A 17,682-nucleotide genomic window follows, 5' to 3' on the forward strand; every position below is an offset into this window, starting at 1 on the left:
ATTGCTACAATATGTATGCAATCTTTGTGTGCTGTATGGGTATAACAGCAAAAAGGATGTTAGCTATATTTTATACTTAGATGCTAATAATCTATATGGGTATGCTCTTAGTCAACCTCTTTCTATAGGAGAATTTAAATATGAAGATGTAAATGATTTCACTCTTGAAACAATTAAGAGCTTACCCTATGATGGGGAATATGGTTATACATTTCTCGTTGATTTGGATATCCCATTGGAATTACATGATAAATTTAAAAATAGTCCAATGTTACCCGAACATTATGTACCTAGTTATGATGAATTATCCGAATATCAAAAAGAATTGATATCTGAAGGTATAGATAAAATACGTTATGAAGATAGACAAATGATAGATGATGATAAAGTGCTCGTGTATCGGAAACAGAAAGAAATAACATTAATAAACCTATATATAGTGGGTTTGTTGTTTTAGAATTATCAAAGTTATTGATGTAAGTTTATTTAATAAGTTTTATTATAGTTTTTTTAAGAAGATCTATGGTGATAAAGCTAAATTGTTAGAAACTGATACTGATTCATTTATTATTTATGTGGAAACAGATGATCTTTACATGGATATAAAAAACAACATACATTATTTTGATACGAGTGATTATAAAATCGATTGGATGCCACAAGTAAATAAAAAAGTAATCGGTTTATTCAAAGATGAATATCTCGGGATAGCTTTAAAAGAATGGATTGCGGTCTAAAATGTATGCTTTTAGATACGATGAAACTGAAACAAAGTTTTGTAAAAATACTAAAAAGTTTATAACAAAAATAAAAGAGAAAAAAGTATGTAAAGGAATAAAAAGATCAAATATAAAAAAAATGAAATTTGATATGTACAAAAACTGTTTGTTTGAAGGTAAAAGCACAACTGAAACTGTATACAATATTACATCAAAAGAGTTGAAACTTTACACTGTTAAAACAAATAAAATAGCATTATCAGCATACGATAATATTTATCATTTTTTGTTTTATCAATTCCCAAAAATCCATGTGGTTCTAACCAAGCTTTTTTACAAAACTCTTTATACGTTCATTCAGAAGCCAATTCTTCATGTATTTTTCTGAGATTATCCCAAACTCATTAAAAATAAACCACAGATTTGAATTTTTTCTAATTATAGGGTTTATTTTAGTGTATTTATGATATAATCCAAGAATACTAATATTTTTATGCCTTCCTTCACAATAATATCTTATTATTTTACTTTGATCTTTCAACATTCCATCATCAAAAATTACTAAACTATTTGATGCACATTCTTCTACCGGTAAAATTTTTTCCCAATTACCCTCAAATAAATAATCAATATCATATTTATCTTTTTCCAACTCTTTCTCTAATCCTACATAAGTAGGTTGGTCTATAGATGGACTATAAACATATAATTGCCTATATGGTAGCCATTTGTTTGCGACAAAGTTAGTAGATAAAAATGTTTTTCCACTACCCGATTCTCCTAAAATTATACCACGTACTACATCTGGAAAGAATCCGCCACCCCTTTTATATTTATCTATAAAAATAAAATGTTTCATTTTTAGATGATGTTTGGACATTTATTAATAATAAATGGAAGAGTATTTTAAAAAAACGAATGTTTATTTTTTTTATGCTTGCGCATTTATGTTTATCAAAAAAGTTATAAGTATCTTTTTAAATGTAAATTTGGTATATCATTGGCGCCAATTTTCAATCGTTATGATTTGGACCGCTCTGGAGACGTGCTGGGGATTTCGTCTCTCCGTGACAATCGGCACTGCATCCATTGAGCGAGATTCCAACATCGCTCTGGAGTCGTATGTACTGTGTTAAAGGGGCGTAAGATGTGAGATCTGAATAGCTCAGTGGTAAGAGCAGTTGCCCGGAAAGCGAAAGACTCGGGTTCGATTCCCGATTCAGCCACTTGTACCTCGCATATTTTTTCAGACCCGCAAATGTTGTTTTCTAACAATTATTTGTCGGGCTGAGGAAGTGTGTAAACGCCCTACACAGACACGACAGTGCCGACAGTGCCGAAGAGATGGATGCTTGGTTTGTGCCTCCTCCCGCCTTAAATCCCCCCCTCGCTTCACTCTGCGGTGTACAAGTGGCGCCAGTGGCGCCAAGGTAATCTGTCCACTAGATCCACCATGTGGTGACGGTGGAAGATCGTATTATTAATTGGGAGCAGAAGAGGGGGCTGCTTAGGCGTAGTGGTTTAGGATGGACTACTCAAGGAGGCTTCCATTCATACTGGTGGTGAGTCAAGACTCATCGCTGAGCGGCTACGGGCGCCAATTTTCAATCGTTATGATTTGGACCGCTCTGGAGACGTGCTGGGGATTTCGTCTCTCCGTGACAATCGGCACTGCATCCATTGAGCGGAAAGCGAAAGACTCGGGTTCGATTCCCGATTCAGCCACTTGTACCTCGCATATTTTTTCAGACCCGCAAATGTTGTTTTCTAACAATTATTTGTCGGGCTGAGGAAGTGTGTAAACGCCCTACACAGACACGACAGTGCCGCTGCCACGGAAGAGATGGATGCTTGGTTCGTGCCTCCTCCCGCCTTAAATCCCCCCCTCGCTTCACTCGTATAGTAAGTTTACGCTGTACTAATCCATTGTTTTTACAACGAAAGTCTGTTTACGACTTTTAAGCGTGGGCGAGAGGCAAAGCCTCTCCCCCTGCATCTCCACCCTCCCCCCGCAAAAAAAACTGACCAAATGCAAATCTAATTTTTATTCAAAAAATAGAAATTGGTTTGCGTTAGGTTAGAATTTTTCGGGGCGGGGATGCAGAGCCTCTCCTCCATGCATTCACTTTGCAATGATTGTAAACAAAACTTTTTCTAGTTAGAAAATGACAAATACATTAGTACGACGTACACAAACTTCATTCTTCCTATTATTTCATAATATATAAAGAAAAATATTAAGATGGTCAAATTTTAATTTGTTATATTTCCTAAACTAATGCCGTTCACCATTTGATTTTTGCGGAAAATTATTCAGAACAATCTCCCTTATATCATATCCAAGTGGCGATAAAATCGGTAAGATGTGATCTATTATGTATATTTACCAAATTTATATAATCAAATATAAATATAATAAAATATGTTTATATATCAGTTAAGCATGAGATACAATGGCAATGAGAGCACAGCGCATAAAAGTTTATTACAAACAAAATCTCAATTGTATCTCAATTGTATTAATACGACTACTGGATGCAAGATCAAAGATACCTCGTTTCTCGAGGCATTTGGAATAAAGTCGGAAAAATCTCCGAGCTTGAAACTATCGCGTGAGCATTTTTCATTAACGTATTTCATATATACACAAGGAATGTTATTATATCGAATAAATGAATTAAATATTTATAGATCGTAAGGAATCACACGATAATCAAATTATCAAAGGACATTCCACAACTGCGAGAGATGTTGTTTTACAAAGATGTTCGCAAAACTCTTACTTATCTTTCTCCTATTGCTTCCCAGATTCGTATGTAGATCCTTAGTACACGATTCCTTATACAGGCGTGTTTCTACAGTGTATCATTCTATATCTTATCATTCGATAATATCATTCTATTTCCACAGATACTTGGAATATTGCCGCAAAATTGGCGAAGGTGTTTACGGAGAAGTCTTTCTCTACGAATATTTTGATAAGAAGTCAGTTATAAAAATTATTCCTATAGAGGGCGAAAAGTTGGTCAACGGCGAGGCGCAGAAAAAGTTTAACGAAATACTGTCGGAAATTGTGATCGCAAAGTGAGTGGAGATGTGTATTTATCGATAAAAATTATCGAACAAAATAATTTGAAAAATGTTTACAGAGAATTGGATAATCTGAGATTAAATACTACGTATAAGACCAGCGGATTTGTCGAAGTACGAAGTATCAAATGTATCGTGGGAAAATATCCGAAGAGGCTTGTAGAGCTGTGGAACACTTATGACGACAACAAGACATCCGATAACGATTGTCCGTCGATGTTCGACGAAAATCAATTATACATTGCTCTCGAACTTGGTGACGGTGGAGAGGATCTCGAAGCTTTCGTCTTTCAAACCGCGGAGGAAGCCTGTGCTTTGTTTTTACAAGTCCGACAATATTACATCTGTAACTTCCCCCGATAATTATATTTAATCGTTAGTTATTCGCCCGTTCAAATCTTTTTTACAGACTGCATTTGCATTAGCCGTTGCCGAGAAGGCATTCGAATTTGAACATAGAGATTTGCATTGGGGTAATTTATTGATATCGAGAACGAAAGAACCGTACGTGTATTATAATCTTGACGAGAAAGAGATCAGGCTGCCAAGCAAAGGTGTAAAGGTAACATTTTATCGGGAAACATTGTTCTATATAATACTATCGATCCTCACAGTATAATCTTGTTTTCCCCTCAAGGTATCGATCATAGATTTCACCCTGTCGAGAATGTTGTATCAAGGATGCTGCATATATAACGATCTTGCATTGGATCCGGCCTTATTTACCGCACACGGCGAATATCAGTTTGAGATCTATCGTCTAATGCGTGAGAAAATTCAGTAAGTTCATATATACGTTCTCTCTTATTTAGCTATTTCTCCCCCAAAAAAGCGAGTAATTTATTTATCCTCGCTTTGGTTTTGCGTGCAGGAATAATTGGAATAAGTTTGAACCATACACGAATATCTTATGGTTGCATTATACTTTGGATAAGATGATTACATCGGTAAGATACAAAAGGAAGAACTTAAAAGTACATAAACACGCTATCCTCAGATTGAAGGAATTTAAGGACATAATTTTAAAATATGACAGTGTGTTCGATTTTGCAACTGATTCCAGCGTCGCGCATTTGTAATGCAAGCCGACGAGAAGAGATGTCTCGGTAACTTTGTACATCTTTAAAGATATTCTATGTGACACTTGGTCACATATGTGTACAAATCAATAACGTTAGTGCTGTTCAAGACTGAAAAAAATTACTGATAATCTTTCTTAAACTTTTACACTCTGCGCCTTGTAATAATTGTTTATAATTAAAATTGAATAACTTCGCGTTTTCCGTAGACTTTTTTACGCATATGATAATAATGACCGTTAACGAAAAAATTAAATAATTTTATATATGAAAAAAAATTCAATCTTTGAAATTCTTTAATTATTCTTTATTCAATATATGATCTCTATTCTCTATTTTATCGATACAACAATTGTTTATCTTCAATATCTAATAAAGTGACTTTACGTGAATTAATCTCGATATAAGTTCTGATTTTTTTTCTTTTTCCAATATGTATTTCCTCTGATTCTATAGAACATTTTCTCTTCGATTTTAAAATCAACTCATTTCTTAAATTTATTTCAATCCTCATATCATTTAAACGAAAACTATATCCTTGACAAAGTGCATTTACTTAATGTAATGATTAACTCTTATCTTTTCGTTTCTATATGTAATATGTCCATTCTAACGAAGTGATTTGTGAGCAACATATTGAAACAATATTGATTTTATAACTCTGTTATAAGGAATATAATAAACTAATGTTCAATTCATTGCCCAAGAAGAAACTATTAAATGGTAATAATTTATCTGCATGGTAATAATTTATCATTTTATTTTTATTCCTTAAATAAAAATGTATTTTACTTTACTTTACAAACTATATCTTTTACTTTGTTATTGCTTATTAAAATATAACTATTTTTTATGCATTAATATTGTTTCTCTATTATTAAGTATTCTCAGTGGTAAGAGCAGTTGTCCGGAAAGCGAAAGACTCGGGTTCGATTCCCGATTCAGCCACTTGTACCTCGCATATTTTTTCAGACCCGCAAGTGTTGTTTTCTAACAATTATTTGTCGGGCTGAGGAAGTGTGTAAACGCCCTACACAGACACGACAGTGCCGCTGCCACGGAAGAGATGGATGCTTGGTTTGTGCCTCCTCCCGCCTTAAATCCCCCCCTCGCTTCACTCTGCGGTGTACAAGTGGCGCCAAAAAATTGGTATATCACTTAGTAAATCAATATTTGTAGCATCAAGTTTATCAGGTATTGCTGTTACACCATTATTTACAATAAGTGCCATATCTGTTATAATTGAAATATTAGATAATGAATTCAAAACATCATTAAAATTAATGGATAGGCTTGAAGAATATAAATTATCATTTAACTTTTATTGTGAGTTATTACATTTATTTGAGGCTCGACAAATATCTGAAGAAGAAATTCACTCACGTGAAAAAGATTTTATTAAAAATTTGAAATACTTTCCACGTGAAAAGTACTTAAAACAAATGAAGATAAATGGTTATTCTTCAATGAATGACCGTTAGTAAAAACGATATTATTGATGAATTACACAAACCGGCAAGGAGAAATTATCCAAGAAGATCTACTATTACATTAGGAGTCGATGATCTTTGGCAGGCTGATCTTGTTGAAATGGATTCGGGTAACTTAAAGGGAATTTCTAAAATTAATAAGGGATATAAATATTTATTAACAGTTATTGATACTTTTTCCAAATTTGCTTGGGCAATTCCTGTTAAAAATAAAACTGGAGAAAGCGTATCAAAGGCAATGAGTATTTGTTTTAAAAACCTATCTCAAGAGTTTGATCTGAACTCACAGCATAAACCACCAAAAAATCTACAAACGGATAATGGGAAAGAATTTTATAATGAAGATTTTAAAAAACTCATGAAACAAAATGAAATTAATTATTATTCAACGTATAGTGATAAAAAAGCTGCAATTGTTGAAAGATTTAATAGATCACTCAAAGAATTAATGTGGAAACAATTCAGTATTCAAAGTAATTACAAGTGGGTTGATATATTACCAAACTTGTTGAATATTTATAACAATAGAAAGCATAGAACTATAGGAATGAAAATAAAGTTTATGTTAAATGGTTAGGCTTTGATAATACACATAACCAATGGATAAATAAGAAGGATCAAATCACTTCGTAAACGTCCTTCGTACTTAGCGTCCCTTGGACTAAGCACCCTTGGACTAAGCACCCTTGGACTAAGCACCCTTGCTTTCGAGTGGTTGACCCGAATTAAAAAAGAATGTTTCCAGTATGGAAAAAATATTAATTGAAAGAAAAAAATATATCTTAAGCAGGTTTACAAGTAAATTAACACTGTGCCAGTGACCTGCTAGGACATTGCCGAAGGACACAAAAACCTCTGTGAGGAAAATCACCTGACGGTATGTGCTCGCCAGCGCTGTTTTTTTTTTTTTTTTTGAGTACATACCGTCAGGTGATTTTTTTCTTTTTAGTTCTATTTAACTTTAATTCATTGCTTGATTCAAAGTTTAACACTCTTATAGGGGCCCCTGAGGTATACAATCTTTTCTAATTCATATCTACTTTCCTAGATGTGACAGAGAGAATTGTATAACTCTTGTCGAATGCTTCACATTCAAGAACCGAAGGTTTGTCGAAGAATCGGAGGTTTGCCTATTCCTATTCCTGGCACTTTTAACAATAATGGAAACGTAAATCTGCATAATATGCATTATTGGGCCGAGCAGAATCCACATTGGATGAGGGAAGTTGATAACCAACATGTATGGAGTCTGAATACATGGTGCGGTATTTTGGGTAACAAAATCATTGGTCCTCATTTCTTCGAAAGGAGATTAAATGGAGAAGTTTATGAGGACTTCCTATTGAATATCCTTCCACAGTTCCTGGAGGACGTGCCTTTAAACGTGAGAATAAACATGTGGTTCCAGCAAGATGGCAGCCCAGCCCATTATGCCAGAAGAGCTAGAGTGATTCTTAACCGAACGTTTCTTAACCGATGGATCGGGAGAAATGGGCCAGTAAGTTGGCCACCAAGATCCCCAGATCTCACAGTCTTGGATTTTTACTTTTGGGGCCGAATCAAAGAATTGGTTTATGCTTCAAAACCAACAACCCGGGATGACATGAAGGAAAGAATTAAAGAAGCATGCAGGAAAATCCAAGAAGAATTGCTGGATGCCTTGTCTTCATTTCCAAGGCGAATTCGAAAATGTTTGGAAGTCAATGGGAGGCAATTTTAACATTTGTGAATTATATAAATTATTTGCATTCTTCTTTCAATTTCTTTAACACATTATTTTCTTTATCGTGTTCAACAACGCAGAAGCTATTGGTGATGACGGCGTTAGAAGACAGTCAGAAGTGTTTCAAAGGGGCAGCGCTAGAAAATACACCTAGAGTTTGAAGTTTTTATTTCTGCTGACACACACACACACACACATATACAGTAAAGAAGGTTTGGAGTTTTTAAATACTACGGGAGTGACGATCCGTGGGATCCTTATTTTTACTGACACACTCACACACACCGACACACCCACACCCACACATACATACACACACAAACACACAAAGAGGTATAAATCCGACCGTGCAACCTCCACGCGGTACACCTTGGTAATGCTAATGCCGGCGGTATCATAACATTTAAGCTTCTGTCATTCAAAAAATACTTAATGAAAAATAACTTAATTATAGTGTTTTGGAAAGGTCTTGAGATAAGCTACAAGAATATGTAATGAAAAATAGGGGTTCCATTTAAAAAATTCAAAGTGATTTTTATGTGACCTTGACGGTGCTATTCAAGGTCTGACTAATATTATTATACAATGCGCCGTTTAGAGTTCTACAACTTTTGCATGAAACATTTTTCACGAAAATGTGTTGTTTCTTCAAAAAACTGCTGATACGGTCGCTCTGAAACATCCCGTATATACACATATTTTTATTGTTCCTACGATACACACCCCAGATAGCACAAGGGTGTTCTTAGGACATCCAGGGGGCATTCAGGACATACATGTAGGATATCCTGAGGACATTGCATTTTAATCCTCGGATCTCCTATGGACGTCCTGAGGAAGAGTAAATGATAGCCGAATATTAGCCTTTGGAGAATCCAGGGAGATCCTGTGGAACATCCTAAGGATTTCTATAGGATATGTTAGGGATATTTTTTGTACGTTTCAAGGAGCAAATTCAGAAATTGAAACATAAATTAAGATTGCGTTCTGTTGTTTACTGCCAATACTAAAAATCTAATACTGAAAATAGTTCACGTTCTTTGATATTTGAAGCTTTCATGATTATTAGCCTTCCGGGTTTGAGCCGTGTAATATTTTCTAAACAATCCAATATCTGAATTCCCTATGTTGAGATTGTATCAGAAATTGAACTGATAGAAAATAATTACATTTTTAATTTCTTGACAGTTGCTCTTTGCAAGTTTTATATAAGTCTTATGACCAAATTTCAAATTCGAGATCGCGCGTTTCATATCGGTGAACAAACAAACTAGCGGCTGAATACTATTTTTTGTAATGTTTTTGGAATGTTGCGCACAGTAGCATTTCTTATGAAATATTAAATAAATAATAATTTTGGATATATGAAAAATGTGCGCATTAAATTCAGTTATTAATATTAAATAAAATTAATGTTAACAATTAATTGCACATGTATATGTCCTCTGGAAATCCAAGGGAAATCTAATAATACACGGCAGATATCCCCTACAGACATCCAGGGTTTATCCAGTGGACGAAGATTAGGATTTTTGCAATACCTTTCCTAAATAGTGCTTTAACATTTTGTAATTGACATCTCGAAACATATTTCACATTTTCTAAAACTACATCGTAGGCTTCTGTTTTGATCAACGCACAGAAATGCCAAATTATTATGAACTTTTATACGATCCTCTAATAAAATCTACAATTCAGCATTACTAACCGACTCTTCTTCCTCATTTTGATATAACAAAAAGCAGTAATATCACTCTAAAAAAAACCTCACAAAGGTAAAAAGAATACGCCAAGTATATAAAAAAATCCTAATTTGTATGCAACAAAAAGTTTAATATTTATCCCTAAAAAATAATTTAAAAAAAATTTTTCCCTTGAAAAATAATTTTCCCTTGAAAAATAATTTTCCCCAAAAAAATAAAAAATTTTTATAAAATATATTTATAATAATATCTTAAAACATCCTACAAATGTCCTGAATCGTCCTGGATATATTTAGGATGATCCTGAGGATGTTTTGTGCTGTGCGGGACAATATATATACACACATATTTGAATTTTCCATATGTAAAATATAAATCAAGAATATATACAACTTATTAAAAAAAAGATTAAATATAGTAAATAAAAAGATTAAGACAGTACTGCGTAGAAGCCCTAATATATAACCTCGCTTTGCGTGGAAAATTGCAAACCCATGTGGAATCTCGCTTTGCGTAAAAAAGTGTATGCGTAGAAACAGTGGGTTCCGCCCCTCTGCCGGGGGCTCCACTACCAAAAACTAGACAAATAGGTTTGCGTGGAACCTCACTTTGCGTGGAAAGTTGCAAACCCATGTGGAATCGTATATGTACTGCAAACTACATGCTTAGATGGGAGGACAGATATAAGATTTAGAGTCCATCGTTTTTGTCGAAAATTATCACTCGTACGGTAAAAATGAATAGGACATAAAATGTTTATCTCTGTGAGATCTAAAACTTTTGTCTAAAACATTTATCATGATTTTCCGTATCAGCGCATCAAAATACGTAAGAATACTGAGTTTCAAAAAAATCGGGGGTGAGTACTTTTTGGAACTACACCCCCATTTTCTCTTAAAAAATGACTTTCTTGTAAGAGTCGCCAAAATTCCATTATGAACTTTTATACGATCCTCTAATAAAATCTACAATTCAGCATTACTAACCGACTCTTCTTCCTCATTTTGATATAACAAAAAGCAGTAATATCACTCTAAAAAAAACCTCACAAAGGTAAAAAGAATACGCCAAGTATATAAAAAAATCCTAATTTGTATGCAACAAAAAGTTTAATATTTATCCCTAAAAAATAATTTAAAAAAAATTTTTCCCTTGAAAAATAATTTTCCCTTGAAAAATAATTTTCCCCAAAAAAATAAAAAAACCTTGAAAAATAATTATCCCATAAAAAATAAAAAAATAAAAAATAATTTTCCTCTGAAAAATAACTCCAAAAAATTAAAAATTTCTAAAAAATAAAAAATAAAAACTCAATATAAAATCAATAATTAACTAACATCACAAACAACACAATAGTTAACTAAATATTTATGTTAAATGTAAAAGCAATTTACTTTGTCAGAATACCTCTAAAAAATAACTTATAAGAAAATTTATTTGGAGGGAAACATAAGTAAACATAATAGTGTAATTTTTTAATAAAAATAAAACGCATTTTAATTTTCTCGAGAGAATCTATAATATTTTTATAAATGCAAAATTGATTTTATGACAAATATTATTTCAAATTACAAATCCTCACAAACTGAATTACTTCTAAGTACTTGGCTAATTAATTATTGATTTCATATCTAGTTTTTATTTTTTATTTTTTAGGAATTTTTTATTTTTTAGAAGAAAATTATTTTATAAGCTATTCTTTAATTTTTAGGGTTTTTTTATTTTTTAGGGGAAAATTTTTTTATTTTTAAAATTTTTTATTTTTTAGAGGAAAATTTTTTTATATGCTGTTTTTTAGAGGTAAATAATTTTTTAAACTTTTTGTTGCATACAAGTTGGAATATTTTTGATAAATGTTTACCTTTACACACCCCACCCCAAATGACTTCTGGTTGACTTTTCCGTCGCTCGATTAGTAAAAAAAAGTTTTGACTACTTAAACAAAGTTTATAATTATACAATTTCATATGAATTTGCAACTTTCTGTGCGAAGCAAGGTCTAACCCATATCGCCCTGTACTTCGGAAGCGAAACAAGGTTTACAATTATACGTTTTCACATGGATTAGCAACTTTCCATGCGAAGCAAGGTCCACCCCACTTAAATACGGAAATAATATTTACATGCTTTGATCTTTCCATAATAGGATTCTGATTTAGAATAACATTGAAAAGGTAACGTGTTGTCATATTCATATTATTCAAGTATTATAGCAATTCTTCTTCTGATTTAGCAGTGAACATGTTGCTACACGATTTTCTTCATCTTACCTATGATTATAATAATCGTATTGATTATTTCTGTGAGTTGCAAGTGTTATGGCACCTTTACATGGCAGCATTAAGCGTCGAGCGTCTGCGCAGAAAACTGCGCAGAATTTAAAAGAGATAGATTCTAGGCTGAAATTAGATTCTGCGCAATTTTCTGCGCAGACGCTCGACGCTTAACGCTGCCATGTAAAGGTACCTTTACGACGAGAAATTGTATGTCCAAACTAAAATTTGTGGCCGCCACTTCTTATATATCAATCAAACAATGTACTCGGCGTCAATACTGCACACATAAAATTACTATGTTTAACTAAGAATATATGAAAAATGGAACGAGAGTGTTACGCTACAAATTTTATATCAGTATTATTTATAGTTATTAGCTCAACTGTTGGAGAATAATAAGAAATTACTTGGCGGTCCCGAGATTATAGTAGAAGTCGACGAAGCTAAGATTGGTCGACGAAAATATAATCGTGGACGAATAATTCGTGGCCAGTGGATTTTTGATGCCATTGAATGAAACAGTTGTCGCATATTTGTTGTTCCATTAAAAGATCGTTCTGCAGCGACATTAAGTACGATTATTCAACAACACATTGCATCTGGCACGATAATCCATAGTGATTGTTGGAAAGGATACAGTTCCTTAAATGAATTAAACTATATACATCGGACAGTTAATCATTCACAGAATTTTGTAGATCCTACAACAGGTGTACATACGCAGAATATTGAATTTCTGGACATTGAACATTGCCTTTGTCACCGGCTTGAATGTAGCCGGTGGAAAGTATATGTCTGATAGACAATCGGATCATCCTTTCGGTTGAATTTGGATTAAATCCTCCATATTGTCTCAATTTCGAAAATAAATGTTCCACTAAATCTTGATTACATAATCCTGTCGCAAACTCAAATCCTTTATATTGACTTGAAAGATTTTTAAAAGTTGCAAGAATAGCTCTCACAGTTAAGACGAAGCCTCTAAAACAAGGAATTTGACTTATATTTTCTGGTGTCTTAGACCATCTTGAGCACCATTCCACAAAATCTATTAATAGATTTTCAATATCTGGATTTTTGGAAGATAATGGTCGTTTGCCGCCAAATGAAATTTTGAGACTATAAGCGTTGCACGCATCAATGACATTATTTAAGCGCTCTGCAAAATCTGCTGTCGCCACGTAATTGTATTTAATTCTTTCTCGTGGCCGGCTGTTTTTATTGTGGCAGCAAATGTATGGCTGAATATCTGGGAATGCTTTTTTCACATTCATTGATTCAAAACTATTCGGACGAATATGTGCTTCCGTTATATGAGATAATAAATTCGAATCTCCTTTTGTGGCATTATCGATAGTCCATGTCATTTCAAATCCGAATATGATGCGATAACTTTGCCATCGCAGTAAAGAAATCTATGCGTTTTGAGGAAACTTGCTAATCTTTTTATTAGATGCGGGAAGTCAAACGATGCGTTATATTTTTTTCCATTATAAATAAAGAATGGATTAATACCGAGTTGAGCATAAGCACTTTGATTACATGTGCCTTGATCACATGTAATAAGTTGCACATCAGCACCCGTTTCGCTCAATCTGTCTAGACATTCCTTCAATAATATTATTATTTCCTCTGCTTTCATGTATTTTCCTGGGAGGAAATATGCTAAAGGTTCTCGCCAAGCATTACGCGCGTTTAATCTGTCTATACAAAAAACAAATACGCATTTGGCTCTTTCTGATTTTCTTCCCAAGGATCCAAGATCGACAAAGCCTTCTATTTGATCTAATTTAAACGAATACTCTTCATAAGATTTTATGGTCATTTCATCCCATTTTAAAGCACATACTCTTTCCTCTATTGGTATGTGAGAAATCTTTTCTTTAAGTTTTTGAAATATAAAACCACAAAATCCTGTTTGTACATCATATTCTTCTAGCCATCTTTTAATAGTTCGCTGGCCGGGAAACTTACAACCTGCTTTTCTTAAGCGGCAGAAAGCAGCGGCTGAATAATAATATAACTGTCTTGCCAGATTTTTTTCTTTTTCTGTATAAACTGCATTTGGTGTATGCAGTTGCAAATGTATCATGGCTTTCGCAACAGGATGTAGATTTTCTTCATCTATCAATGTTCTTAATAATTTTTTCTTTTGTTTATTATTTTTTGGCGTTTTACGTATTCGTACAGTATGACGTAAACGATATTTCAAAATTCTTACTTGGTTTCGTAATCGAATATTTTCACATTTTAAGGACCTAATTGTAGCACATAATTTACCTATTGTTGTCATATTATTTTCTTCGTCTTTTATACTTTTATTTGACGAAAGAGGTCTTTTGATGACTTTGTCATGCATAGACAACTCAAGGTGCTTATTTTTTTCCTTTTGTGTGTTTTTATTTAATGGAAGAGGCGTGAGGGCTCTTTCATGAGTAGTTGGCTCAAGGTGCATCTATTCCGTAATGTCTTCCTCTTCCATAGAATCATCAAAATATAAATGTGGTGCTCAATTATATTGCAATAAACGCCGTTTTGATGGATGTTCATCCGTTATAATATTATCATCATAAATAGAAATAGGTGCTGATGATATTGACGGAGCAATTTTTTCTGTGGTTTGTATTTCTTCTATATTTACCTGTCCACAATGAGGCATTTCTTCCATTTGTATGATTTTTCTTTTTTTATCATTTGGTATATTTTTATTTGAAATAATAATTTCATTAAAAGGAATTGGTATTGCATTTCGCTTCAAACCTTTATTAGCGCTATTTGAAAATGAATCTGCAGGGAAATGATCTTCGCACAATCCCGCACGTCGAATTGAGCTGGGCGACCATTTTTCTAATTTAGTATTTCCTGCAACAGAAACAAATTAAAAGACTTGAATTGTATGTTTATATGTTTGCTCGAGCATAACTGCTGTACTGTACATGTAATTTTATATAATACAATAAAAAATAATAAAATATAAAGGCTCCAAAAATTACATTTAATAACTAGAAAAAAATGGCAATTAGGAACCGGCGCAGATGTGGTGCGCAAAAACTTATTTATTTAGACATCAAATACAAAAAACGCGAACGTTTCTGTCCTTTCTTTGGACCATCTTCAGCGCGTACAAAATAATAAATATAACGTTCGCATTTTTTTTACTTGATGTCTAAATAAATAAGTTTTTGCACCCCATATCTGCGCCGGCTCCTAATTGCCATTTTTTTCTAGTTCTTAAATGTAATTTCATAATTTTATAATTTTATAAATTTAGTTTATTTTTTATTAATATATTTTACGACGTTTAATTTTAATTCTACATAGTATGAAATATAGGAATTTATTACAATTAGCAGCTCCATAAATAAGATGCATGTCGGTCATTTCTATCCATGTGTATCGCTCTATATAATGATAAAAATCACATGCAACTTGTCAAGACACTAAAGACTTCTGCTCTATTGAGAATTTGTTATGATATAAAATATAAGACCATGTTGTTAAGATATAAGATTAGTTATGTATATGATATAAGACCCAAAGAAAATGTCGTAAAAAGAAATATCATTAACAAAAAAGTGTTTATTTTTTAATCCTCTATTTCCCTTCAAAGTTTGTCGATCTAATTTTTCTTACACCCTGTATAGGAATATGTAAAGAGAGTGTATAGGAATGGATTATAGGAATAATAAAATTTATTCTTGTAATATTCTTATTTAATATTTAAAGTGTATGCAGTTGCAAATGTATCATGGCTTTCGCAACAGGATGTAGATTTTCTTCATCTATCAATGTCCTTAATAATTTTTTTCTTTTGTTTATTATCTTTTGGCGTTTTACGTATTCGTACAGTATGACATAAACAATATTTCAAAATTCTTATTTGGTTTCGTAATCGAATATTTTCAGATTTTAAGGACTTAATTGTAACACATAATTTACCTATTGTTGTCATATTATTTTCTTCGTCTTTTATACTTTTATTTGACGAAAGACATCTTTTGATGACTTTGTCATGCATAGACAACTCAAGCTGCTCATTTTTTTTCTTTTGTGTGTTTTTATTTAATGGAAGAGGTGTGAGGGCTCTTTTATGAGTAAGTGGCTCAAGGTGCATCCATTCCGTAATATCTTCCTCTTCCATAGAATCATCAAAATATAAATGTGGTGCTCAATTATATTGCAATAAACGCCGTTTTGATGGATGTTCATCCGTTATAATATTATCATCATAAATAGAAATAGGCGCAGATGATGTTGACGTAGCAATCTTTTTTGTGGTTTGTATTTCTTCTATATTTACCTGTCCACAATGAGGCATTTCTTCCATTTGTATGATTTTTCTTTTTTTATCATTTGGTATATCTTTATTTGAAATAATAATTTCATTATGTTTGAGATTGCATTAAATTACATTTAAATTAATTTCTTCTTTGTCACATGGGCTTCGCATTATTATTCCATCGCGATCAAAGTCGAAAAACAATGTTCTTATCGCTATTATTATTTAAGGTTTTTTGGTGTTTTTTGACTTTTGAAGCCCATGTGACAAATAAGTTTTACACGAAAACACGCAAACAACTTTGTCGGTTAGCCGCGCGATAAACGGCTGCCGGCACGCGCGAGGCCGTGACGTAGCCAGTGACGTACGGGCCACCGGCCTATCACTTGCTCCTCCTGATATTTAATATTTTATTCCTATTCCTAATATTTCCTCTATTGTGCGCAGGGTCTAAGGGCTTCAAAAATTAAATTTAATAACTAGAAAAAAATGGCAATTAAGAGCCGGCGCAGATATGGAGTGCAAAAACTTTTTTATTTAGATATCAAGTACAAAAAATACGAACGTTTCGGTTCTTTCTTTGTACCATCTTCAGCGCGTAAAAAATAATAAATATAACGTTCGCGTTTTTTGTACTTGATGCTTAAATAAATAAGTTTTTGCGTCCCATATCTGCGCCGGCTCCTAATTGCCAATTTTTCTAGTTATTAAATGTAATTTTATAATTTTATAATTTTATAAATTTAGTTTTTTATGATCGAGATTGATAATAAATGTAGTTTATTTGAGAAATTAATATATGTTGAAATATGTAAATAACAGATAGAAATAATGGTAAATATGCATAAAAAGTTACACCTCACCGATTTTATCGCCACTTAAATATATTGTAGGGGAGGTTCTTCCCCGCAAGAAAAAAGTGGGGGAAAACATTCGTTTAGAAAATATAATAAATTGAAATTTCACAATTTTAATGCTTTCTTTAAAGTATTATAAAATAAAATTAGGAACAGTGATATTTGTGTATATTTTATTTCTTGCAGAGGACGTAGGAAATGTTTTTGTTTACATTTACAAGATAAGTACAGAGTCATAGATGGGTTATATAACGTAATCCAAACCAAATTTTAATTTTAAATCAGAAATGGGTTTGGGTTAGGTTATATCTTCCGGAAGTGGAGCCTCCCCGTAGGAGGGGCGGAGCTCACTGTATCTTCGCATATACTTTACAAAGCAAAGCGAGATCTATCTCACAATTGTCGTGTGGATGAAAAAGTGTATGTGTGGATGCAGTGGGTTCCGTGCCCCCCCCCCTACGGGGAG

The 17,682-nt window shown here is 33.0% G+C and overlaps 1 protein-coding gene across 1 annotated transcript; it reads left to right on the forward strand.

Annotated features, from left to right (window-relative positions):
- Window positions 1–128: 128 nt before the first annotated feature.
- On the forward strand, window positions 129–5,285 carry LOC115238711 (putative serine/threonine-protein kinase haspin homolog; the record flags this gene model as incomplete). Its single annotated transcript, XM_029812756.1, has 9 exons — window positions 129–396; window positions 506–662; window positions 3,157–3,331; window positions 3,411–3,531; window positions 3,630–3,803; window positions 3,869–4,136; window positions 4,219–4,371; window positions 4,447–4,589; window positions 4,681–5,285. Coding segments are annotated over 9 exons (1,667 nt in total), but the record flags the coding sequence as incomplete, so codon positions are not given.
- Between the last annotated feature and the right edge of the window lie 12,397 nt (window positions 5,286–17,682).

This window comes from Formica exsecta, unplaced genomic scaffold (assembly GCF_003651465.1).
Source record: "Formica exsecta isolate Colony F162 unplaced genomic scaffold, ASM365146v1 scaffold1158, whole genome shotgun sequence".
In the NCBI taxonomy this organism is placed as follows: Eukaryota; Metazoa; Arthropoda; class Insecta; order Hymenoptera; family Formicidae; genus Formica; species Formica exsecta.